This window comes from Poecilia formosa, unplaced genomic scaffold, assembly GCF_000485575.1.
Source record: "Poecilia formosa unplaced genomic scaffold, Poecilia_formosa-5.1.2 Scaffold33, whole genome shotgun sequence".
Lineage (NCBI taxonomy): Eukaryota > Metazoa > Chordata > Actinopteri > Cyprinodontiformes > Poeciliidae > Poecilia > Poecilia formosa.
The window spans coordinates 1,192,481-1,218,132 of record NW_006799972.1 but is presented as its reverse complement, the minus strand read 5'-3'; the positions used below and the strand labels follow the sequence as shown (position 1 = coordinate 1,218,132).

Below are 25,652 nucleotides of genomic sequence, written 5' to 3'. Positions count from 1 at the left end.
TGTAGAAATGAATGGAAGTCAATGGAAAGTCCCCACAAAGATAGCAACACAAACATGCGTGTGTGTGTGTGTGTGTGTGTGTGCGCGTGCGTGCGTGTGAATTCATCTTGTCTTTTACATACATGTTTGTTTTTTTCCCAACATGTGCGCATGCTGGAAAATCATGCACACATGTGTCTTAAGCTCTAGCTTTAAGCTCAAGCTCAGCTTGTCCTACGTTTTTGAAGCTAAGATTTCTTATCTCTAGTTGAGTTAATCTCTTTCCAATAAACTCAAATGTGTTAGGAAAAGCTGTAGGGGGTGTAAGACACTAAAACATCGAACTGGATAAACAAACTGCCGCAGAATCCTGTGTATAAAGTGTAGAGCAGGGATGTTGGAGCTCAGTGGGCTTCACAAAAGCAGCAAGGTGGTAATAACAACTAAGAAAGGAAAAAGGAGATTTTTTTACGGTTCTGATACAAAAATATGAGCTGTTGATCTTTTTAATGGCAGTATGAAAGTTTTCACCTGATGTTTGAACTCTAGACATTTTGTCAAGAAGTTTCAGCGGTGGAGGCATTTCCGTGCCCCTTCACCACCTTTCACTGGGGTGCTATTCATTGTGACAGCCTACATCACTTCTTGGTGTTGCAACCGCAGTGCTAATGACAGAAAGCCTCTACAAAGTGTGGTGACAAGGGCAGAGGGAGTCACTGAAGGCTCAATCCTGTCTTTGGAGACCATTTCAGAGGATAGATTTAAGAAGAAAGCTCTCAGTATTGTCAAAGATTCTTCTTACCTTTCCCTTGGATGGTTTAATCTCCTGCCAGTCTGGTAGAGGACAATGTATTTCTAAATTAAGAACAACCGGTATGTGCAACAGCATCATTCCACAGGTTGCTTGTTGCTCACCTCTTACAGGAGTTTAGCTGTAGTTATTTTATATGTCATTAAATTAGAAAGTTGTAAATATTTCCACTCTGCCAAAACATATTGTGGAGTTCAACAATGGCATATTAACATGATCAAACAACTGTGCATTTTTATGCCTTTTTGCATTTAAGTTTGTAAATATCAGTCACTTAATCTTATTTTAACAGTAGTTACACTTCAGACTCAGGTCCATCTTAAAATGAATGTTTTGTCTGTAATTTTGTAAGGTTTTGCTACACTCCTGACAAAGTATTTACCCCCTTTTACCGTCCTGCATTTTTCACATTGCCATATAAATTTTAAAATCAGACAAAGCAGCCTGAGTAAACAAAAATGAGGATTTTGTCTGTGATTCCCTCTCCCACCTCGGCAAAAATTAAATAAGCATGTAAAATAGAATCTGTCTGACAGCATGAAGCCCAGCAAAAGGGCTCAAAAAGCGACACATCACACCCCAAGCAAAAGAATTTAAAGAACGTATGAGAAACACTGAAAATCATCTATATTCTGGTTACATCTGTTCTTAAGGATTTGGGACTCCTTCAAACGACAATGAGTGCTGTTATCCACAAATGAAGACATGGAACAGTAGTGAACCCTCCCATGAGTGGTTTGCCTTCAAAAATGACCTCAAAATTAGTTTGATCACTTATTTAGGAGGTAACATAATAGCCCAGAAAACTCCTGGAAAACTACATCTCCCACGCCTTCCACTAGGTTCAGTGTTAATGTTTAAACAATAAAGAAAAAATGGAGAAAAATGGAATCCATGAGTGCCAAAGTCAAAATGAAAATTAGATGCTCTCCAAGACTTTTGGGAACATAGTCATTGTACTGGAATTTGGAGTGGCCTAATCAAAGTTAAGATTTAAATCTAAATAAATCTCTGTTGGGATCTTTCAACAGACTGTTTCTGATTAGGATGAGCTGAAATTCCTCCAAAGCACTGGAAAAGACTCAGTTAACCACAATGTTCCTACTTACTACATTTAAATAGCTTTTCACCTAATAAATTAAATTAATTAATTTGAAAGATGCATTCTGTATTGATTCCGATTATCTTTGTTTTTGATATTCAAGTTTCTGATTATGAAAAATGCAGTTATTAAAAAAAGAAAAGAAGGGAGAAAATAGGAACTTTTTTTCCTCACATAACTTTCTTCCCTTCTTGTCTAGAGAAGAAATTCTCTGCTTGGTGTGAATGGATTTTACACATATCTGTGATATAATTGCAGTACTCTTTAATCTTGAATGTTCATGAAGTCAGTTAGGGTAATAATCTACAGTATGCTTTAGACTTACCCATGCAGGTTGGTGGATCTGGCTGCCAGTAGAATCTGTTATCCATTCGTACACATGTGATGGTGTCTTGGCCTTGCAGTTGATAGCCGGGGTCACACTGGAAGGTCATGCTGTCACCGGGCTCTTTACTGTCTCCGTATCGAGAACCGTTTACGGGGATACCCGGGTCATTGCAGGATGTCGCTGTTGTGGCTGCAAATTAAAAAAAAAAGATAATAATAAATATTGGTACCTGGTATATTCTCATCAAATTTGACCTACATTATTTGCATGATGTAGCTTTCATCAAGTATTTGTATGAAAATGACATGAAATGTGACACGTTTTACACGTTTGTTTGTTTTTTTTTTTTGTTTGTTTTTTTTAACCGTCATTGCATCCAGACATGGACTATCAACATCTCATTTCATGCAAGTGATGAGTTTATCTGGACATGTACCTCTGTGCCTGGTGGTAAACTTGTGGTTCACTGTTCGCTCAGGTTCGGAGCAGCTACATAAACGATGTTTGTTTCTGATCCTTTTTTTTTGAGTTTCTCCAAACTTTATTTCCAAAATAAAGTTTATTCAGCTTATGTTCAATTACCATCAGCTTATGTGATACAATACTTGGCCAAAATTTTTGAAGATATAAGAAGATGGAGTTAGAATTGATTTAAGACATCATTTTTATGGATTTTTGATTTTTTTTCCCATTCAAATTTTGTTTCAGACCAATAATCATCCAGAAATACTCTTGTGGCAGTCTATGTCTACAAACTAACACCATAATTTGATGTAAATTGTATATCCTTCAATAAGTTACTTACCCTTTGTTGTCTATTATTACAATCATTTGCTAAATATCAGTCAAACGTATTCTTATGCTGCAAAGCTTTCACAAGAAATTGACTTTTTGGGCAAATGCAAACCCCAGAGAGTATGTTATGTAACACTGCAATATTATCACAGGCTAGATTTTTTGAAGACCTAACAAGTAAAATAGCATGGATTGATTACAAAAAAAAACAAACAATATCAATCCACCATCACTGCACAAATAGTAACTTGTTTTGCTTTATTCAAACCTACATCTTGAAAATTATTTAATAAATCTTAAAATGTATATCCAAGTTGCACTAGTTTACTTCTTTCATCAGTTTAATGATCATAGTACACAGAAGACAAGACAGGACACAACTGTAGGGAAGGTCGGTTGTAATATTAATTGAATCCAAAAACCTTTGCCTATTTAAATAAGTGCAATGCTTTAGTAAATCAACATGGAGGTAAATATAAGGAATCATTACCATAGTAATGGAATAGCAGTCCTTTGATTACCATGTCAGGGTGTGTAAATATTTATTGTTTTAAATTTGCGGTGGATGGGGGGAACGCAGAGGGGAACAAGAGATAAAACGTACTGAGTGTAAATATTCATGCCGTGTTTTACAAATGACAGCCTTGTGCATCAGAGTACTGTTCACAATAAATGACACAGAGGCTTACAAAGACTAAGCAAAGTTGTGCCGGCCAACGGAAATGTATGTGAGACTACAGGAGTTTACCACACACCAAACCTGGTAAGTGTCAGATTCACCAAAAAACTCTACAGAATACTAAAATAAATCTTCTAGTTCCTTTATTTGAAAGCATAGTTTGCTTTAAGAAGGATGTGTTCTATCCAAAATTGAACCGCAGGTCTCTGGGGTCTCCCCTCAGTAGTCTACTTAACATGCCTGGGTCTCCTGGTGATACATTAAGTGTCTCATTTGGTTCTCTAGCTGGAGGTTTTCCAGAAATCCTATTATATATTGTATTAGTGCTATATTAACTATTATATTTCTAATGTAAATGGGGCTTGTAAGATAACCTAAAAAGCTGCTTGAGTTTGCTAATTAGGTAATGTAATTGTTAAGTCAGTAATTGGTTTTTCTTTATGGAGAAGAGATATAGGCCATCAATTCGAGCAGATGGTAAACACCGGTGATTTCACCAGATCATGATACATTTTCAGTTGAATTCAAGGCCATATTTTGATGAGTCCAACCTTAATGTAAGCTTCTTACTAGAGAACTGTATAGAAAATCCTTGTTTGCTGATAAAATAATCAGCATCAAACTGTAGAGTGAGGATGTTGAAAGTCGAGTGGCTATCTTCAGGCAAGGCTGGGCCAGACCACTCTTTCAACAGGATCCCACCGTCTGAGGAGCCAGATGGACCGTCCCAAACTCTCAGAATATCGTGGCCGACCTCAGTGTCAAAGACAATGAAGTGGAGGCTGAGAAAACACAAAGAGGAAAAAGTATTTCAACAAAAATGAAATTAAGAACACTCCTGGCAGGCATGTGAGTTCGCATACCTGTCAGCAGCTTTTTTTATTTCAAGTTTCCTCAATTTTAGTTTTAATTGTGCATGAGGATGAGCGATACAGCATACACAACTGCTTTATATTCACCTGATGGTCTTGCCTGTGTCTGCCTCTATAGTCCAGGTACAGTGGAGGTTGTTGTCATATGGAGCCGGGTATCCAGGGGAAAGAATCCGTCCAGACACTGCTCCAGTTATGTGACCTCCACACTCCGCTACAAGAACAGCACAAAGAAAGATTGTTTTTTTTGAACTAGAAATTTCTAAAGTAAAGCAGATAAACAATACTTTAATAGCAGAAAAATACAACTGTGTCAAGTGTGTTTGAGTTTGCAAATTTTCTATCCAATTCTGACAAATGGCAAACAGCAAATAAGCCAACCACATGCTAGCAACTCATTTAGCAAGAAAATGTAGGCATCTGGATACAGTGAAGACAATTTCTAAGGATAAAAAAGAACATCGTAATGAAAAGAACGTTAACTTTGATCTGGTTTGAGTGGTTTCAGAGACTGCCGATCCACTGAGATTTTCATGTGCAACCATCATGAAAAGTTTACAGAGAACGGTCCAAAACCAAGAAATATCCAGTTAAGGGTGGTTATGTGGAAGAAAGTTCCTTGTATATGTCAGAGGTCAAAGTTGAGCGAGCAGACTGGCTTGAGTTGAGAGAAAGACAACAAGAAACACATTTTTACAGCCCAACCATAGTGGGGCCACTTCTGTCAGCCCCAAAACAGAAAACAGCATACTTTACTACTTTTGTTGATCATGTCCATCCCTTACTGACAACAGGCTGTTCATATTTTAATGAATTACATGGTAATCAGATTTTTAAAAAAAATGCTTAATTCATTAGATCCACCTTGGTTTTGTATTTCAAGGTTAGTGAAAAATGTTGAGGCCTGTCGTCCCATAAGAATTATTCCATATTGTTTACAAGTCAGGGAAAAAAATGCTGCTTCAAGCACAAGTGAGAGACATGAGTCTTATCTTATTCTTTGGTTATTTTTAGTCTAAAGGCAAGGGGGAAGATACAGGAAGGCTGCAGGCAGATTCAAAATTATAGTGATTGTACACAGAATCCTTGGTGGCTCATTGAGCCAGCAGATTCCTGCTGATAAGAAAACTGTTTAGTACAGAGCAGCCTTCATGTATCTGTGTTCTGTGTACTTGCATCTTACTGCCCTATGACCTACAACACCATGACAACCTACTTTCATTGGATTACCTTGGGCAGGATGTAAATAGATACACAGTCAAATGTGCAAATCAAAACAAGGACACAGAAGGACAAAAAAGCAACACACTGAATAGAATCCTGTCACTCAGATATGTTTTTGTCTCAGTCACTGTTGATTAAATACACAACAGGTACGATGGTTATCATATAAAACGGAAAAGTGCAGATATCTACAGATGATAACTCTCCACTAATCCTGGTCCAGTACTGAAAAATCAAATTTTGAAAGAGTTAGCGACCACATCCGCATGCACATCTACTGGTGTCTGTAGATGCCCTGACACTTTGAAGCACTGACTTAATGAAACCCCTGAAAGTGTGTTTTGGTGTTTTGGAACCAGATGTTGGCCCCATCTTTTAAGTCCTGTGAGTTGTGAGCCTCAATTGACAAGATATGTTCCTCCAGATGCTCTACTGAACTGAGATCTGAGTTTGGAGATAAAGTCAATAGCTCGTACTCTTTGATGTGCTCTTCAAAAGATTTCTGAGCTATTCTTTACTTTGTGGCATTATCTTGCTGAAAAAGACTACACCCATCAGGGAGTAAAGGTTTCATAAAAAGATTTTATTATATTCCATGATCCAGGTCGCTTTTGGTGGATGTACATGTTCACACTAACTGGTCTGCAGCTATGCAGCTCCGTCTAGATTAACTTCTTCAGCAATGTGAGCTACAGCGGACCTTGTTTGTTTGTTGGTGTGAACCACTGCAGATCGCAAACACCTCAGAGGCCAAAAAAATATTGGAGATTCTCTGACCCAGCCATCTAACAATCACTCAATACCAATGAAATCTTCACTTGAAAATGGTCATGGTGTCACACCTGACCGGTTTGTAGAGAAGATCGGATGAGCTATAAACAGGGACAAACAACCATGGTAGAAAAGAGGCCAACAAACGTAAAAGAGTCTGTTGACTACATGTAGGCAATAAAAAGAGAGAGGCAGCAGAGCAAGAGCCTGGGGCAAGGCCATTTCATGATCTCTATGCTAATATGCTCAGATGTGGGAGACAATAAGACAGACATAGATGGAAACAGTCAGACAGGAGGGAAAACAAACAGAACAATGGAGTGGGAGCTAAGGCAATAGATTATTCCAGGTTAAGCCATTAAGTATTGGTTGTTGGATTAGCTAAAGTAAGATAGGGATAAAGCACCTGAAATTAACGATAACTGAGTGAGAAAAACAGTTTTAATCACATTCCATAAAAAGCCAAAATCCATCGTCATCCAAATGCATTCAGTTCACTCATAAACAGATGCACACGTTCTTCTTGTTGCCATTAGCAACTGTATCAGGCTGGGTCCCACCCCACAAAGCACAGGTGTATTGGCACAAGGTTTTATTTGTGCAATGTCCCTGCATCTATCTGGTATGGCAGACATTCTTCCAGAAAATTGTTTTTCTACAAAAATGCAAAAAGTAAAAGTACTTCTGGACAAAGCAGACACACATTTTTGCTAGTACTTTACTTGAGGGACTAGAAATTCTGTTAGAAACCGAATTCAATTTACAAAATGCTGGACAGAAATGGCAATTAGTCAGTGACATGGGATCTAACTGGATATTCTGCAGCCAAAACTTCAAATACCATTGTTTGTAATAAGATTTATACCTGCCAAGATATGTCTGTCCATCAAGCTAAGGAAGAACAAGCAACTTTGACTAAACATGGATTTACATTTAGAAGCACAATATAACTTTTTAAAATTATTTTGTGAAAAGTTAATTTTTTTTTTAGAGATGCATGTTTTCTGTCTGCAGTTTACCATATTGGAGGCATTGCAGTTACAGCCAGATGAGCCCAGAATGTTACTTTCTGACCTACATGGAAAATAGCATGTTAGCTAACGTTGCACAATACTCTTAAAATATCATCTCTGCTGTAAATCCTGACCACGACAGAATCATGCTGTGTGGAGCTTTTTATACAAAGAATAAATAGCAAAATGTTTCAATCTATATGCGTAAAATTTGGAGAGTAAAACCCTGAACAACTTGTAGGTATAATGGTGGTTCTCAGTGTTTTCACTCAGGGGACCTGAAGATACTGTATATCCAAATTCAAAACTTCTTAAAAGACATTGACGGCCATGTATCCATTTTCTTCCCACTTCATGATTGTGCACTACTTGGTGTTGGGTCATCATATTCAAAACCAGCATTACAAAAAACTCAATTAAAAATTTGTGATCGTATAACAAAATATGAAATAATTCATCAGGTTTAAAAACTTTTACAAGACACTTTTCTAGAAAAGTCTAATTACCAACAAGGATTCCATGAACAAATATCAATTCACGTTAAGTAGACTGCATGTAAATTATATACTTATTTTTACATTGTGTATTTTTTTTTTTCTGGATGTCAGATTATTTTGTTTTTACTTGAGAATAACATCACCATACAATGACACTGTCAGACATTTCTTTGGAAGAGAGCTAACTTTATACCATCAACAGGGGACCAAATATTGACTGCTGAAACATTTATTGTCAAAAAACAGATAACTTTGTGTTTACAGATGAAGCAGAGAGAGACATTTTTATGCAAAGGAGTTGTAGTAGTACCATTACAAATATTTGCCACAGTGTTGAATCAGTCCCCATAAGCTCTTTTCAAAGTATTTGCCTGTGTTGACTCACATATTTGCCTACTCACTGTCTTTGAGTCATTGTGCTGCAGCCTACAAACTGAATCTAGTTACTGTCAAACGTCCTCACTTCATTTATTGTTAAACTACACAAAAACTGCCCAGAGGTTAAAAATTAAACTTTTGTTGGACTGAATTATTTATGCAATGACATCTACACGTTTGCTTGCATACTAACCGATACAGGAAGGCAGTGGCTTGTCCCAGACACGCCTATCACCACTCAGACAGGTAAGCGTACTGCTGCCATGCAGGGTGTACCCTGGGTTGCAGGAGTACAGGACGAACGTATTGGCATAATGCCCATCGTCCTGGGTTTTATACCCATAACTGGGAACTCCAGGCTCCTCACAGCGAACCAGATCAAAACCTAAAAAAAAAGAAAAAAAAAAACACATATGCAAAGGGACAAAAGAGGGAGAAGTGAGACACACATAAAGAACAACTGATCTGTTGTTAAATACCATAAATTCTTGGAGAGAAACAGAAGTACTAAAAGTGCTTAAAAATGTTACGGTGTTCTACTTATATGCCCATTTTTAACGTTTCAAAATGTAAATGTACTCAGAAGTGTTCACACCCACACCCATCCAAAACTCACAAAGAAAGATTGTTTTCCGAGCTATTTATACAGAGCTAAAATGCCTAAGATATGAATCAAAACTAGATTTTTTTTTAAAGCTTTTGTTCACCAGTTATGCAAATAGGCAATGACACAAACAAACTCTTCAATGGAAACTCTTACACAAGAAACTTTTACTTTAAATTTACATGAGCTTGAGCAGGATGTCGGTAAATGTCAATCTGTTCCTTTATCCATTAAACAGATGCATTTCACTTCCGTTAACCTTTCTTGTTATTGTCTTGTATAGATGTTCAGTCATTTCTTATTGCTACATTAAGACATCCTTTAACATTAGATGTTCATGAACCTTCTTGTTTCTCTCTCCTTCTGTATGTTTTAACCCTAATCTATCAATCACTCTTATCCATGCTCCATCTCCTCGGTTAAAAGCAAAAACTCTGAGGAACATGTCACCTTTTTTAGTATAACGTCTTACAGATTGAGGGTAGTTTAATGGTTTTACTGACTTACAGAGCACCTATAATATCCATATACCATTTACCCTCATTTGTTTGTCTCGCTCGTTCAGCTGCTCCACCACTCCAGATGTGTCATCCTCACCTTCTTTAAATGACTCGCAGATAAATGCTCCTTTAATAGCCTCTTTGACTTATACAACGGCTGCTCTGAAGTTTTTAACAGGTTCTCTTTAAAGCCATTTAAATGAGTGTGTGTATGTGTGTGTTTGTGAGCCAGAATGAGAGCCTGTTTAAAGCATTTATGTCCTAATTTCCTCTTTCAATGCCTGTTAAATTAGAAAACTGAAATAGAGCGGGAAACCAACCGTTTGCCTCAGTTTACTTGTTATATTAAAAGAAAAACTATGCAATGTTCTAAAATTAACATGTAGGGGATGTGACCAGGTCTAGTCATCAACATAAAATTCACTTGACTGATACACAAAAGAGATGCAGGATCTAGGAAGAGGGTAACGTAACAACCTTATCTTTCTGAATTTCAATAAAAAAATGGTTGTAGTTGCAAAAAATTAGCCCGTAAGAGCTTAGGAAAGGGTATTTTTGTGGAGTAATAAAAGTGTAAAAACTGTTTATGTGAAAAACAAAAATGCAAACCATGTCAATCATAACCTATTTCTGTTACGTCAATTTAAAAAAATTATAGCGCTTCACCTAATTTATGGAAAACAGGACAAGAGCATGGCATTAACTCACTTGTGTAAGTAAGGCGGAAGCCCTGGTCCGTTCCAGAGGCATTGCTGTTGAACTCCATCCATAAGTGATTGGACGTACTGTTGATGACACGACCCATCATTCCATCAAGTGTAAAGTTGCCAAGAAGACGGGATGTGGTATTCTCTCCATCATACACCTGTCAATCAAAACACAGTAACGGTGTTGAGCCACATTAATAAAACATGAGTTTGAGTCATTTTGCTTAGCTTTGCATCAGAGCACACTGCATGTTAAATCTACCAGGCACCTTCCATGGCTGTTTGTTTGCTGCAGTGAAAATAAGTAAGAGTAAAAGATAACTGAAAAATACCTTACACAAGTCTACACATGTCATTCAACAACTAGTTTTTAAGTAATGATCATTAGCAGTAATAACAGTGCTATATCTCTAAAAAAAAGGTTCTTGTGACCTTTCTCTAACTATAGGATATAAAATCAGTCTTGGCTTGAAACAAAGGTACTGAGATTTCATGGAAATTTCAAAAACATTAACTTTCACAGCATAAAGTGTATTTTTACAGAATGTCTGAGGTTGTCTGTTTGCCAACTTATTTACCTCCATATATGTGAGTTCATCAGAACACCACAAACCCCCTTAAAAGAGAACAAAGCTTTGCTCTCTCTAGACTCCAGTTGTGGTATTTATAGCATCCAGCTTTGACATAACAAAAGAATTAAAGCAGAACAAAGTACCTGACCAGCATTTTAATGCATGACTGACAACATAAGGAGTTGGATTACATGCCTTTCACATTAGTCTTTGACAGGGGGGTAATTTGGGCTGCACACCTACCAGATGATAAAAGAATTTGGGGTTAAGGAACAAATTCAGACTTTTGAAAGTTCAAGGCTCAACAATTCTAATCCATGCAATTATTATTCTGCTATCAGAGTAACTTCTTAAATCAAAATTATAAAGACGCATGAGTCGTATATGAATTTATTTGACTTATGTTAACATTTCACTTTTTAAATTACGTTAAAACCAATCACATGATTACTGTTCATTTATAAAATGCTTAATTTTATAAGGTCTAGTCTGAGCAATGTTTGTTAGGGTCTTTGTAATTATTTCTTCATCATTTTTGAAATTGTTTTTAAAACTCCATCAATAGTCTATAAGTGGATGTTGTGTTCTTGCAGAAAACAGCTGCTTAATAAAAATTAATAAGCAACATGGAAATGTTTCAGTTTGTGTAGACTTATTTGAGCAACGAGCTTCTTCAGAATGGACACCATTATTCAAAGGGTTTCAAACCAATTACATTGCTACAATAACTTTCACATGAAAACAGTAACATGGAATTTTATTCATGATTCAGGCTCTAGTCATCTTACAAAGTTTCCTCGCTATATGTTGCCAATCCCCCCCCAAAAAAATTGCTGACCTGCCATACTGATGGTTCCCTTGAGCACAAACACCAGGCTTTGATAAGTCACACTGTGCAAACCTCCAGGGCTACTAATGCCACATACTACGATGCAGCATCTGGCATCTAACAGACAGGTTTGTACATCCCCTCAGGCACTTTCTTCTGACGCACTCTGTGAAACTCTCCCATGCCATAAGACCTAATGAAAACCAGCATATGACAGTGCTCTGCATTTATTGTGGTCACCGCAAACCTTTAGAGTTTATTTCATGTCCAGTGGCTGTGGAATACCCTACAGAGTAAGGTGAGGTAAGGTAATTTTATTTACATAGCACATTTTCAGCAAAGCCAATTCAAAGTACATTTTAATATTAAAGACCTCGAAAGCTGTAGTAAAAAGTGATTTTTTTTTCTATTTCTATTTGTGTTTTTTTGTTTTGTTTTCTAGTTTTTTGTGAAAATCATTTCTAAAATCCACAGTTCAACAACTCAGTGTGTAAAGTTTTGTGAAGGTGCACATTACTGTTTATGATATATCAAAACCAAAAACAGCATAGTAAAATGTAATTCCTGGACCAAAACAACATACAGTGGCTCTGCCAACAGTTTACTCTTTGTTGATTGGCTATATGTCAACTTCATTTCTAAACAATATGAAATCACCAATTTTTTTACTGCTTCACTTTCCCCCCACAATCTAAATCCTTATGTCCAAATGATTAGAATATAACCATACACCTGTGATACTGCAATAATAAAAACAGCAATAACACACCAGCTGGAGACCATTTGCATTGCAAAACAAGAAGATCCAGAGAGTGAAGCTGTAACATTCTCAAACACTGCCAAGAAGTATTTCAGAGGCCTATTTATTTATTTATTTATTTTTTACAATCATGTGAATTTTAATTGTTAACTAATGTATTACTATGTTTTTAGGAACATATTCTATTTTCTCTTTAAAAATGTCTTTAATGCACTAAAGTAATCATGACGATTAATATCAGGGATGTTTTTGGAAATTTGAGATCTGAAATCAACATTCAGTGATTAAAATGGTGATTTACTGGCAAATAATGTTGGATGCACTTTGGGGGAATTAGTTTTGAAACTTTTAGTGGAAAATGTTAAAGCTTTAAGTACTTCATTGTGCAACACTGTTTATTGCCATATCAAGGCTGTTAAAGAAAAGGTGAATTGTTCGTGCTTGAACTGCTCAAGCTTATATTTGGCAGCCTGTGACATTTTCACAGATGGATGGTGACAGGTCTGCAGGTGGCAGGAATGCCAAGGAAATGGGCAAAGGTGATGTAGTGTTCTATCTTTACAAGTGCTGCCAGTCAGAGGAGACAACGCTGCATGTAGATACAGCCTGTTTGAGTGTGCGGCGGTGATGGAAAGCACAAATATGGAGAAGGACAGTATGAAATGGCATGACAGTATCTGCAGCCTTACTCTGCTAAATTTCATTTTCCCTTACACGTTCCTCTCCCTCAGGTTTCCCTCTCAGTGCCTGCCCAATTTTTGTATTTTGCTTTCCTCTGTTGCTCTTTCTCTCTTCTTCCCCCTGTTTCTATAAAACTCAGTATGGTTAATGAAAAGCCCTGCAGCTCATAAATCAACATGTCACCATCTGCCACCCCTCCTCTCTCTGTCTGTCTGACTCCCCCCTTGCATGTTCTCCTGCCACCGCTATTTTCGTAACAATTCCTCCACATCCTTGTTTAGTTGTTTTTTTTGTTTTCTTTTTTTTTTCCATTCAACTTATCTTTTTATTTTTCTGCAGAGGTCAAGTAAATCCAAGTTAATGCGGTCGAGTAATTGACCACATTAACTTAGTTGACATTTTGGGTTAAATTCAGCTGGGTAAGCGATTTCTTTGACGGTGTCAGGCTAAAACCTTAGCCAATAGCAAGAAGAATTAATGAGCTGGTTCATATGCTCAAGGAGGTTTTTGCCTTAAGCTTTTGCCTGGAGCTGTCAAACAAATGATCTGTGTTCGGCGTTTTCGCCGGCGATGATGGGAGTTAGCTGCATTACTGCTAGCCTGAGGATCACCAAGCTAATTGCTAGCCTAAATAAAGATTTCCCTGTTTTTATTTTAAACTGTCATTTTCCAGTGAAAGAAAAGAAAAACATCATATATGTTCTGGTAAATAACAACAGAAACTTAGTTTAAAAGATAAATTAATAAAAACTAAATCTTAGTGAATGTAATTTAATTCCACAATTCCACTGGATATTTTTTTTTTTCAAAGCTAATAACATTTCTATTTGTTAAAATCAAGGCATATATCTTTTTAACACTTGTTTGTTCCCATTACGTCCTCATAAAGATTAAAAACTGTTGCAAAAAAAAGGTAAAAAAAAAAAAGATTAATTTTCTGCACAATCTAACCATGTTTTGCATGTCAGCCAAACTTCATGAATACAACACTTTTCACTAAGTCCTTCACAATGGAATATAACAAGCTTTTTCAGAGTAGAATATAACAATAGCATAAAGATAAAAAATTAAATGATGAAAATCAAAAGCAGCACACAGAATAAAAGTACTTTTTACAATTCTAAGAACACTTTTTGAATAAAAATTGTCAATACAACTCAAAAATAAGACAAGGACATTCCATTATTCACATGTCGCTGTTTTAAAGGAGCTATCTCCAGACGCTTTAAAACACTTCTAAGGAACAATCAGCATTCTCTGGTTAGCTGACCTGAACTTCTCAACTGATGTTTAGTTCCTTAACAAGCCAAAAATGTAATTAAGAACTTGACTCTGCAAAGTCGTGAAGGTTAACAGCAATATTTTGAAGTGAACTCTCAAAGCACCCAAAGATGAAACTCTCAAATCAAGGATGTCTTTTGTCAGCTCAGTTAGTCATCCTTATGCAGATTGTTGTGCCATTTAGAAAGTTAACTTATTATTAAGCTTTTTGTTAAGACAGGTAAATAGGTAGTTGTGATTATCTAAACAAGAAGGAATAAAAGTATAGGTAGTCATCTCTAGTGCATGCACTTTCACTAACCTTCTAAGTTTAGGAATATTTCTCAAGTAAAGAATTTATTTGTGACCACCTTTGTTTTTTTTTTACAACCCACATTCCACTAAATAAAGAAACAGATAGATAAATATGGTAAGACACGTTATTAAATCTGCTTTTAAGTTTGACCGAGACAGTGGGGAAATCAGAAACAGGACTGTCCTAAAATAGAACCTGGAGGGACTCCACAGAAAACGGTGATAGAATCACATACCAACTCTTTAACACTGAACTTACCTTTCAAACAGAAAGATAAGATGTGAACCAGTTAAAAGGAAGAACTTTTCAAATTACAACAAAAACTAATAAAAAATACTGCCTTGTGTCAGAAAACCCAACGAGTAAGTTTAGGTAAGGTGAAACTGTTAACTTTTGCTTGACGAGATGAAAGACTTACTCTAATCAATTCACTCGTCAGCTCTTTGGGAGCTCTTGGGATCTTCATTAACGGTGGCAAGAGGACAGGTAAGTGGGCAGAGGCATTAAATGGCGATGGGCCATGGCTCAAACTAGGCAGGTTGAAACGAGAAATTTCAGTTCCTGTATATGTAGAATCAATTTATGATGTTGAGTTAAATTTAGAACATTAGAAAGTTATTGGCACTCAACGGTCACCCTAATTAACTAAACTAGAGGGAAAAAGTGTGTCCTCGTTAAATTTTGCATTCTTACAGAATCACTGCAGTTTGTATATTTTGTTCAGTTCATCACAAATGTAATTATTTATCACACTAAAAACCACATTTTTTGAGTAAGAGTGAGAAGTCTGCTAACAATTCAAGAGGCAGCTTTTTGCTTTGCAGTCTATGTTTGTCTTGATTCATGAAATATGTATGTGTAGGCAATAGGAGTAGACAGCACCTAAAGACAGCTGCATAATCTATAAACATATCTTCATCCAGCCAGAGCAAAAGGCATTAAAAAAACAATACATTGTACATCCAGTAAGACAGCTTCAAAAACGCAATATCTCATCAAAACTGAAAGCTGGGCAAATTCTCCTCTGATGCTTAGTTATGACCTTGCATTACAACCAAAAGCAAAAAAAGATGTTTACAATAAACTATGGAAAAAAGTTACACTTTAGCATTATGTGTAAAGAATGACATGACTAAACCAGGATTCATTAAATTAGGCACTGATATGTATAGTTTTTTTCATTAGACAATTCTAAAAGTGCATCTTTGTATTAATCTGACTTTTCAATATCAATTTTTTTTTTTTACTTATGTTAAAAAAAATAATAAATCCACTGTTACGGCAGCAATTTGTACAAACTGAATGCTACGTGCTATTGTTATAAACTGAGAGTTTTGGCATATATGTGGAGAGAAGATTTGTACGTTTCTTGTCATGGTTTTCTTTAAATGTCTAAGTTATTGATAGCATTTAGGCTTATTTGTGTCTGTTAACCATCTCAGTGTCACCCTTTCTTCTCCTCTAGGAAATTGTTATTTTTATTAACTTTTATTTCTGTTTTATACCTTTCCCTCTGGGGACATCTTCAGCTTTTACAATGGCATTAAGCTGCTCTAAAAGTCAGGGAGAACTCTGCTAATGCAACCTAACCACAGACACACTCAACTGATGCTCTCAGCCTAAGACTAACAACAAACTCTCACCACATACCAACTAACCAGGCCCTCACTCATAGTGCTAAGGCACATTGTGAATAAAAACAACATAAGACTCTGTCAAGACTGAATCAAGACTGATTTAGGGATTGAAGATGAAAAGTGGCAGTTAGGTGTTGTTAGTAAAATGTATTTCATTACACGGTTATTACCAAGTAAGAACACAAATACAAAGTAAGGCGTTTGTCAGTTTGCTGGTTTGAAACATAAACACCTATATTAACCGTAAAAATGAGTCCAAGTAGACCAGAAAGTGTGCAGCAGAAAAGGTGAAAAACAAAAGAACCAATACGTGGCAAGAACCCAATGAAAGTTTAGACCTTAACACAGTTGAGCTGCTGTGATAGGACCTTGAAAGCAGCATATTAACAAATGTTAATATGCCAGAAAATAATTACTCAGCGTTACTGCTACTAAAAGTAACGATACAAGATGTTCAACCTTGGCATGCTGAATTTTTGGCAAGCGATTTTTTAAAATTTGCCTTTAGTTTTAAAACATTTTAACATGCTGGAATCGGTAATTTTGTGCATTTTAGTTTTGTTTTGATCGTTTAGAATGTGGTCTAAAAAGAGATTATCGTCACTTTATAATGACTTAACCATAGACTTGAAACATTGCATACTGTTTTTACCACAACAATGTACTTAAATGCCAAAATAAATAACTTGTACAACACACTACTATGATTACACCACACAATTGTGATGTCTAATGATAAGTGCAGATGGTTCAGTCACAGGTATTTAATTTTAGATGTAAACACAGTAAAGTGTTTGCATCTTTGTAAACAGAGCTCTGGAGTTTTGATGTATAGATAGGTTGGTCTTTAACAGGTGTTAAAATTACTTGAATCTAACCTCATGTGTAAGAAACACTCTCACACACACATCATATTTTAAAACAATTTCCAGAAAGTCTATCTAACTACCCCCATCACCCAGCCCTCCCGAGATTATACCCCAAGACACGTTACACTTTTGTTTTATCGTGAATACACCTTTAAGATCCTTTTATACGATCGCTTGGTATTCTTGTGAGTTATGGCTCCTCGTTTTACTTACAGATACCACAAGCTGCAACAAATGAAAGTGTATAAAAGCCAAGGCCAGCCCTCAAATACAGCAGTAATTCTCCCAAGAGTTAGAGGAGGCTGATTTGTTCCCTTTCAGCTTCTGCAGAAGCACAACTATCAACACTAATAGAGAACATTGTTAATAACCCTCAGCAGGAATGTTTGTTCCTCTGCACACAAATATTCAATACATTTAAAAGGTAGAGCAAACCTTGATAATACAATTTAGATATAATACTGCTCTAGGAATTCAAAGCCCTTACTGCAATATGTGTTTTACTTCCAGTCTTGTTTTTTTTACACAGTTCCTGTAAGCATAGGTTCACATGGCTGGAATATGCTCATTAATGGACTAATGAAAATAGAGTTTTACTGCATAATCCATAGATTTTTACAACCTGCCAAAAATATCTGATTTGTCCTCGCTTGTCGGAGTGTCATGTCATGCATACTAGGCAACTACCATATGAAATATTCTTTAATTTTACACTAGCTAATCACACAACAGTTATGCTGAAGCATAAACTGAACAGGAAAAAAGCTTATATTTCATATTATACTGCAAGAACACGCATCTGGATAATATAATCTTGCACATTCACCTTTTGTGTGTGCATGTGTGGGCATAGATCCCTAAATAAATTAAACATTTATGGATTTTCCACCTGGGGGAAGTTCATACTGACACACGTGTCTGGGTGTTTGTAAGAGACAAACAGAGAGCTAGAGAGAGCAAGAGAGGAAGAGAGGGAGAAAGACTAAGCATACCTTTAGATAGTCTCCATCTTGCAAAGAGAAGCGCTCAGCTTTCAGCCTGATTCCTTTGCCCTTTTCAGTAGTGATGCGGTAGATGCACTCATGGTTGTTATCGTAGCTGGAGGGAAAATTTGGAGAGAGTAGAACACCTTCTGGTCCTAGCGTGGAAGCTCCACACTCGGCTGCAGCAGGGGAGAAAAGCAAAGAGGAAACAGTGTGGGTTAAAAAAAAAGAAAAAAAAAGAAATTACATCAATTCTGTATAATTATCCATCATTGTCCATGCATATCTCACTTCCACATGAAAAAGAATGATTAGTGTATAATGCATATCAAGGATACAGTGCCTTTAAAATGTACTTGCACCTCTTCCTGGGATATGTTATGTTCCAGTAACAAACTTCAATGTATTGTTTGCGATTACCAACTCATACTGATGCATAATTTTAATTGGCACAGTCTAATTACATTTGCACAATTACAAATTTGAAATGCATATGTAATCACTCAGCTACCCCTAAATCAGATCTAGTGCAACCAATTGATTTCAGACAGCGTATATAGAGTCCACCTGTGTGCCATCTTTTTTTCCCCTCAGTATTAATACAGCTGTTCTGTGAACAGCAGTGTTTAAACAGCATCAGACTAATGCACACCAGGCACATCAGGGATAAAATTGTGAAGAATTTTAAAACAGGGTTAAGCGTTACAAAAACTGTTCTAGCATTAAGCTGTTCAACAAATTGTCCAAAAACTACAATTGTCTCCAGTAAGCCTCATAGGGTCAAACTGGCGCATTACAGTCGTCACGGCCAAACGTTAGCAATTGGGTACAAATTAAATCTTCAGTAGAGTCCAGGCCTCATTTCTCAGTAGCTGAGGGTCCAGACTCTCTGTACAAAGCAAAATGTAGAACACAAGGCTGGTTTTTACCAGGCTAGCATAATTGGAAACCAACCAAGTCTGACTGGAAAGGTGAGTAATAACCAGGGCAGCAGCTCCATGGTAATTCTATTGGAGCTGCAAAGGTCCACATCTCAGGTGGGAGAAGCTTTTTACAAGGAAAATATTGGCCGTGCTCCTCACAAATCTCACATTTATGGAAGGGTGGCAAAAAAAAAAAAAAAAAAAAGCTAATGGTGAAAAAAAGCAACAAAAAGCCCGTTTTGCAGCTGCCACAAGCTTTATAGGGACAAAAACTGCAAAAGACTGGGTGGAGGTTCACCTTTCAACAGAACAACAACTCCAAACATACAAATAGATCTATCATGACAATTGTAGATTAGAACATATTCATGTGTTACAATGGCCCAGTAAAAATCCAAACATGAAAATCAGCAGCAAGATTTAAATATTATTCGAGACGTCTTGAAAGGATCAGCTTTAGGAGGATAAGCCGCACTTTTGAGATTTATCTGAAACAAATGGTAGAAACTAGGTACCTTTCCATTTTCTCTTCATACTGACATTCTACTATTTCCTTGGCTATTGGTCAACACAATAATCCAGTGTTTCTTAATGGGTTTCCTCAGTAACCAATGCCCTGAATGCTTTAGATGCTTTTCTGTTCTACAACACCTGATTCAAATGATGGCATGAGCTCCTCTGCATGCAATCAAGAGCTGCAGAAACATGTTAATCACCTACTTATTCAAGTCACCTAAACACCTAAAACATGCAGGGCAGTGGTCCCTGCAATTGAGAAACACTGCAATCATCACACAATATAGTTTGTAGTTGTGACATACCAAGAAATTAATTAATAAAATCTACAGTCCAGATTTAAACAAAATACAGATTATAAGATCCAAAATAATTACAAAAATATGATCATCCTTGTTATATTTAAAGTACTGAAGATAATTTAATTTAAAAAAAAACCTACATAAGTCATAAAGACATTAAAAGCAAAACTTTGCGTAAAAGTAGGGCAAGAATGGTGTGTTAAAAATGTTAAAATTATACAGAATTATCTTTTAGATTATCTGTTGATTAAAGTTAATGAATTAAATAACTGGTAATTTCAGCAACAACAAAAAAAAAGTTTTATCTTATGTAAATGAGGAAACCAGAAAATAGAAAAGGTTTAACAAGTTTTCAGTTACCTCTAAGAAGAACAAGGAAGTCATGAGAAACCCAAAAGTGATGCAGTTGGTGAAGAATATATATAAAAAAACTAGTATAAATAAATATAAAACACAAAGCACTTTTGTTACAACGGAAGAACAGAGTTGGTATACGGCTTTTGTTTCTCATAAATTAGTTTTAAAGTTAAATCACAACCACATAGAGGGAATTAGAAGAATTAGAAGTTGATGCAAAGAAGCTTGTAAGAGTGAAAAGAAGGAGAAATCATTTCAGAAGAAGATAGAAACATTATTTGAAACTATATTAAACAAGGATGGTGGTGGCAAAAAACCCCCTGAAGATTTAACTCCTCCTTTAAAACATCCAATATTCTAATTATCTACCAGAAAACTGCCCAAATACAGAGAACAAGAAGAAGTAATAAGGAGAAGGACAAAGCAAAAGATGAACGATGTGTTGTTGCCAGTTGCTGCTGGTACTTCGCTTCCTCTTAGTCAGACCTGATCTCTTGACAGATAATGCTATCATAGCATTTTCAGTCCACTCTCTCTGGGGCTCGGAAATTTCCAGCAGCCCCCAGCCAGACTCTCATAAATTACCAGCAGCATCCTGAGAAACACTGATAGCCATCAAATTCCAGCAAATTACAACCTGCTAACAGAATAATCCTGGCAAATAAAACCAACAGTCCACCAGTCACATAACAGTAAATTACCACCGTGTTCGCAGTAAAATACTGTCAAATTTACAACCCAGAAAATGCTGATACTTTACCTCCATATTCATGCAGTACAGGAGGCAATTTGAAACTTTTACCTCATCATCTACCCATCACACAAGACCATATCACTTCACTGCTGCATAAACTGAAAATGACACCTATGCTTGTGAATTTAATTTATATAAGTTTATGAAAAGAAGGAAAAAATGTATTAAAAAGTTCTCTCAGTGTTTTGTAGAACTTCCACAAATAAATTACAAGTCTGTGTTTTGTCTCCATCGCCTTACCTATACACCTCGGCAGGGTGTTGCTCCACACTCTCCTGCCACCTCCGAGACAAGTGATCTTACTGTCTCCCTCAAGTCTGTAGCCGTGGAAACAAGAGAAGGCAAGCGAGTCGCCGACTCCAAATCGAAATCCCATCCTCCTGCTGAATGCCGGCACACCGGGATCCTCACAGGGCTCCAAGTCGTACTCTGAACATGCAGGCAAGAAAGATAATATGACTGAGGAGCGAATGGAAAAAGGCTGAATATATTTAACCTCACTAAGGCTTCAAGAAAATTGAATAAGTCTTTATTTGATGGATTACATTGGTTAAGAGGAGCAGTCATAAATATAAAGTCTGCTGACGTTTTAACAAAGATGACAATTTTAATCAAACACCAAATAGTTGGTTTTGACATAACAGAAATGACTTCTTCTATAAAAAAAAATGACTTAGAAACTTAGAGAAGTATTTTATAATTTACTGATGTGCACAGGACGAAAAGTGGAATTTTCGACAGCTATTGACACCTAGTTCTGCCGTGCTCATGGAGATTGAGGGTTATCGGCAAGAGGCTTTTGTCAGAGTGGAAAATTGTAGAGCACTGCCAAGAATGGCCAAAAACGCTGTGTGTCCGCGTTCCCCTATCACCCCCCTCCCCTTGGGCGTGGGAGAGGTTTTCGTATTTAAATAAAGTTGCTGAGAGCCATGCAAATGTAAATCAACTGTTGAGCACCGGCCTTTTGACTCTCATTCCTGTTGTAGCTAAACCATTTTACCTTCTGTTCACCTGTTTCTAGACCCAGGATCTGGCCAAAACCCCTCAGTGTTATTAATTGAGACATAATGAGATTTAAGCACAAAACAGGCATTAATGCTGAAAATGTTCTAATGTTACAAAGTCACACAAATGGAACAAATTTAGTGTGACATTCACCATCCAGCACTGAACACACTTAGCTCAACTTAGGGATGTAACCTTAACACTTAAGTGTGGATATTAAAGTACAATTTTCAGGGTAAATCTGATGATATATTGTCAACATTGCATGTCTGTCAAGCTCATCCAAGATTGTGTGGTGGAATGCAGACAGAGCCACTGCTGTACACATTTCCAAGAGAAGTTTTCCGCCAACGTGAAAACACTGAGCTCTGGAAAAATTTTCACCTAACTAACAAATAATTTAGTCATTTCAGCAACCTTGGTTTACCATTTCTTTTCTAGGGTATACTGCATGTTTAATAACAAAGGCCAAATGTGTAATTAGCATTAAATATATATATAATATAGCTTGGTTGACAGTCTACTATAATCTCTACTGTATATGTGCAGTTTTTTTCATCACAGATCAGACATCTGTAGAGAGAGAAAAACAGCTTTTGTTGTCATTCCTTCAGAGGAACTTTTACGGTTGGAAACAAATTTCTTGGATAAACTAAAATCATTTAAATAGTATTTGACTTGAAACTATTTCAATTGATGTCAAAAGAAATATGTGCACAGTACAAAAAAAGTCATACAAAGTTTAACAATAATTTTTCATGTTAAATAGAACTGCTACATCAAGAAACATTTTCACTGATTTCAAATAAATCTGGGTCAATGTGAATAACTCTTTACTGCTTTTCTTGCATTCGTACCTGAAAAAGTTATATTAAATCCTTCGTAACTCATGGAGAAATCTGATATAAATCGCAGCTGCACACTGAAGTTTCCGTAGAGTCCAGCTTTGACGCTTGGTGGAAGCACTGAGCCGGTGAGTCGAGCCACCGGAGCCTGGAAGTTGCCATCTTCAATGATGGACAGGTAGTCATGGTTCTCCTCTAGGTGGAAAGTATGAAAAACCAGATGGACCCCTGGATAAACGGGTGGAAGATTGGGTGAATGGATGGGTAGATGGATAAAAGAAAGCAAAATTAGACAAGGAGAATCAAACTAATCCGAATAAACAGGAAATACAACAGAAACAAAAGTGGTTACAGTAAACATGTCCCCTCATGTACAAGAGTAGTAGTCTGCAGTTTTGTAAGCAGGTACATGTTCTCTAACCATTCACATAACAACAATTACAAGAGTAATTTCCAAAGCACAGTTTGTGCTTTCATTATGTCCATGCATTTGTGTTTGTACCTTTTCCATGAGACACCTCTATAGTCCAGGTGCAGTTCAGAGAATTGGGGTAAAAATCAGGAAAGCCAGGAGATAGAATTGTTCCTGTTTTACCAAAAACATAGCCTCCACACAGCGCTAAAGTTAAAAAAAAAGAAAAAGAAAACAGAAAAGATTGGAATCAAAAAGGAGAATATGTAATATTTATTACATTACAAAGACACAACAAACTGTGAGCTATAACACAAAGTCCAGAGATCTTAAGAAATTCACAGATATGCCTGCTTCTTTACTACACAGAACAAGAACAATGTGCCCTACAGTGTGTTTTTACTTAGGTTTCAGGTTTACCACATAAAAACAGTTTTTACTCAATTAATCAATCGCACATGTATTTCATTGTGCTTGGTGGAAAACCTTACCTTCATGAAAAAATAAAATAAAATACCAGAGAGTTGCATAGTAAGACCAAATGTTAAAAGAACTTAATAGTATTATGTTGGACCCTCTTTTTCCTTCAAATATGCATTAACTCTCTGTGGCACAACAAGGTATTTTAATTATTCTTTAGACATTTTAATCCATATTGACACAAACGCCTAATGCATCACAACATTTCCAGGATGCAAATTTCCTGTTCATCACATGCACACTCTCATCTTTTGAGTTGTAAATAGTAGAAAGGAAGACTAAGAATGCCTTTCAAATCCGTTATTCTCTAATCTTGGTGTGCATCTGTGAATTGTAGACTCAGATACTCGTTCTTTGGCTACATGAATGTGGTCAGCTGATGAGCTACTGCTGTAGCTCATGCGCATCCAGTTTTGACAACCACTACAATAAGAGTCTCTAACATAAAATATTTTTTTTGGTTGTGGTCACTAAGCACAATATCCGACTTTTGATGCATTCAGTTTTTTACACTTCAACACACAGGTCAGAAATACCGCCAAAAAAATCCTTTATAAACCGCAGAACTTGTGTGGTATATATTTTTGAAAATGTCCTTGAGGTTTGGTTTATGTTGGACAAACAGAAAGAGCTTCGCAGACTTTTACGAGACCACAAATCCACCTTATGTACAGCAAATATGAATTGCCTGGCACCATGTAAAGGCCAACGTATATATAGTTCTGGATCACTGGTCAGGTTTTGGGGGACATTACGAAAATCTCAGCTTTTTTAGTAGCCAAATGGGTGATTTGTTGTTTTTTTTTGTTGTTGTTTTTTTTGAGTTAGCTTTTGAATATTTGATTTTGTCAATGGTTTTAATTAATGATCCGTTTTAAGTGTTTAGTGTTCATCTTTCTTTCATTTTGTTAAGTGTTGTTGATGTGGACAGTGAATAATGTGGTGAGCGCCACTCTTTGTTGGGTGGCCAGTTTCCTTGTAATTAGATTTAATCATGTCTGCAATATCATCAGTTATTCATGTCTACCTCTACGCCTGCACAATAAAAACTGACAATCAGTGAGGTCCAGGTCAGATTGCATGTCCTTCAACTGTGAAGCTGCTGGGGTTAGCAAACGGTTGCTGTAACACACATCAAAGATGGCATTACAAGTAACTTGGTTGTAACGAGTGGTTAATTAAGCAACTGTTGCTGTTCTTTCGTCTGGAACAAGTCTACCCATTATCCTCTGACATTACCAAGCCATTTTCATCTACACATCTGCTGCTCATTAGATGGTTTCAATCTTTTTCAGATGGTTCCTTGTGAACCCGTGAGATGGCTGTTGGAAAACTCCCAGTAGATCAACAGTTTCTGACATACTCAGAAAGCAGGTGTACCTGACCGATATGCCAAACTACAAAAGAGAATGCTGAAATCCTGAGTGAAGTCTTAGCTCTTTCCTTAAAATATATACATTTCTTCTACAAAAATGATGCAAGTTACCTCAGGATATAACCTAACATTGTATAGATGGGGAGAAAAGTCCCTTTCAGGATTTCAGTTCTGTACGCAGTTTGGGTTACACTGAAAGGCTTAAATTGTCTAAACAAAAAACGGTTATTGAATAAAATACAATGAATCACTATAACTGATCTTAACAGCTTGTTTGTTTTATGGGGGAACTATATCTTTTTTTGTGAGTGTGCAAAAAGTGTGGTAGATGCAGCAATTACACAGAGCTACATCCAAGCTCTGTGTAATTGCTGCATTACACAGGAGCAAGAATGAGACAAATACCAAGTTCAGTTATAACAGAGTGAGATTGTTTGTTTTACGATACACCAAAGCCAACCTTTAGTTCCACTTTGATTTTGCTGGAAAGCATATTTTATTGTAAATTCTCAACTA

At 36.6% G+C, this 25,652-nt stretch overlaps 1 protein-coding gene across 1 annotated transcript in view; it reads right to left on the bottom strand.

Moving 5' to 3' along the window:
* The window catches only part of LOC103136602 (CUB and sushi domain-containing protein 1), a 444,439-nt gene that overhangs the window by 119,597 nt on the left and 299,190 nt on the right, over positions 1-25,652 (bottom strand). Inside the window, exons 21-29 of the mRNA XM_007549920.2 lie at positions 23,372-23,488; positions 22,882-23,097; positions 21,260-21,448; positions 18,177-18,346; positions 10,262-10,418; positions 8,643-8,834; positions 4,654-4,780; positions 4,265-4,476; positions 2,218-2,409 (exon numbers count right to left, since the gene is read on the bottom strand). Of these exons, the coding sequence (XP_007549982.2) occupies positions 2,218-2,409; positions 4,265-4,476; positions 4,654-4,780; positions 8,643-8,834; positions 10,262-10,418; positions 18,177-18,346; positions 21,260-21,448; positions 22,882-23,097; positions 23,372-23,488 (1,572 nt within the window). The remainder of the gene's footprint in view (positions 1-2,217; positions 2,410-4,264; positions 4,477-4,653; positions 4,781-8,642; positions 8,835-10,261; positions 10,419-18,176; positions 18,347-21,259; positions 21,449-22,881; positions 23,098-23,371; positions 23,489-25,652) is intronic.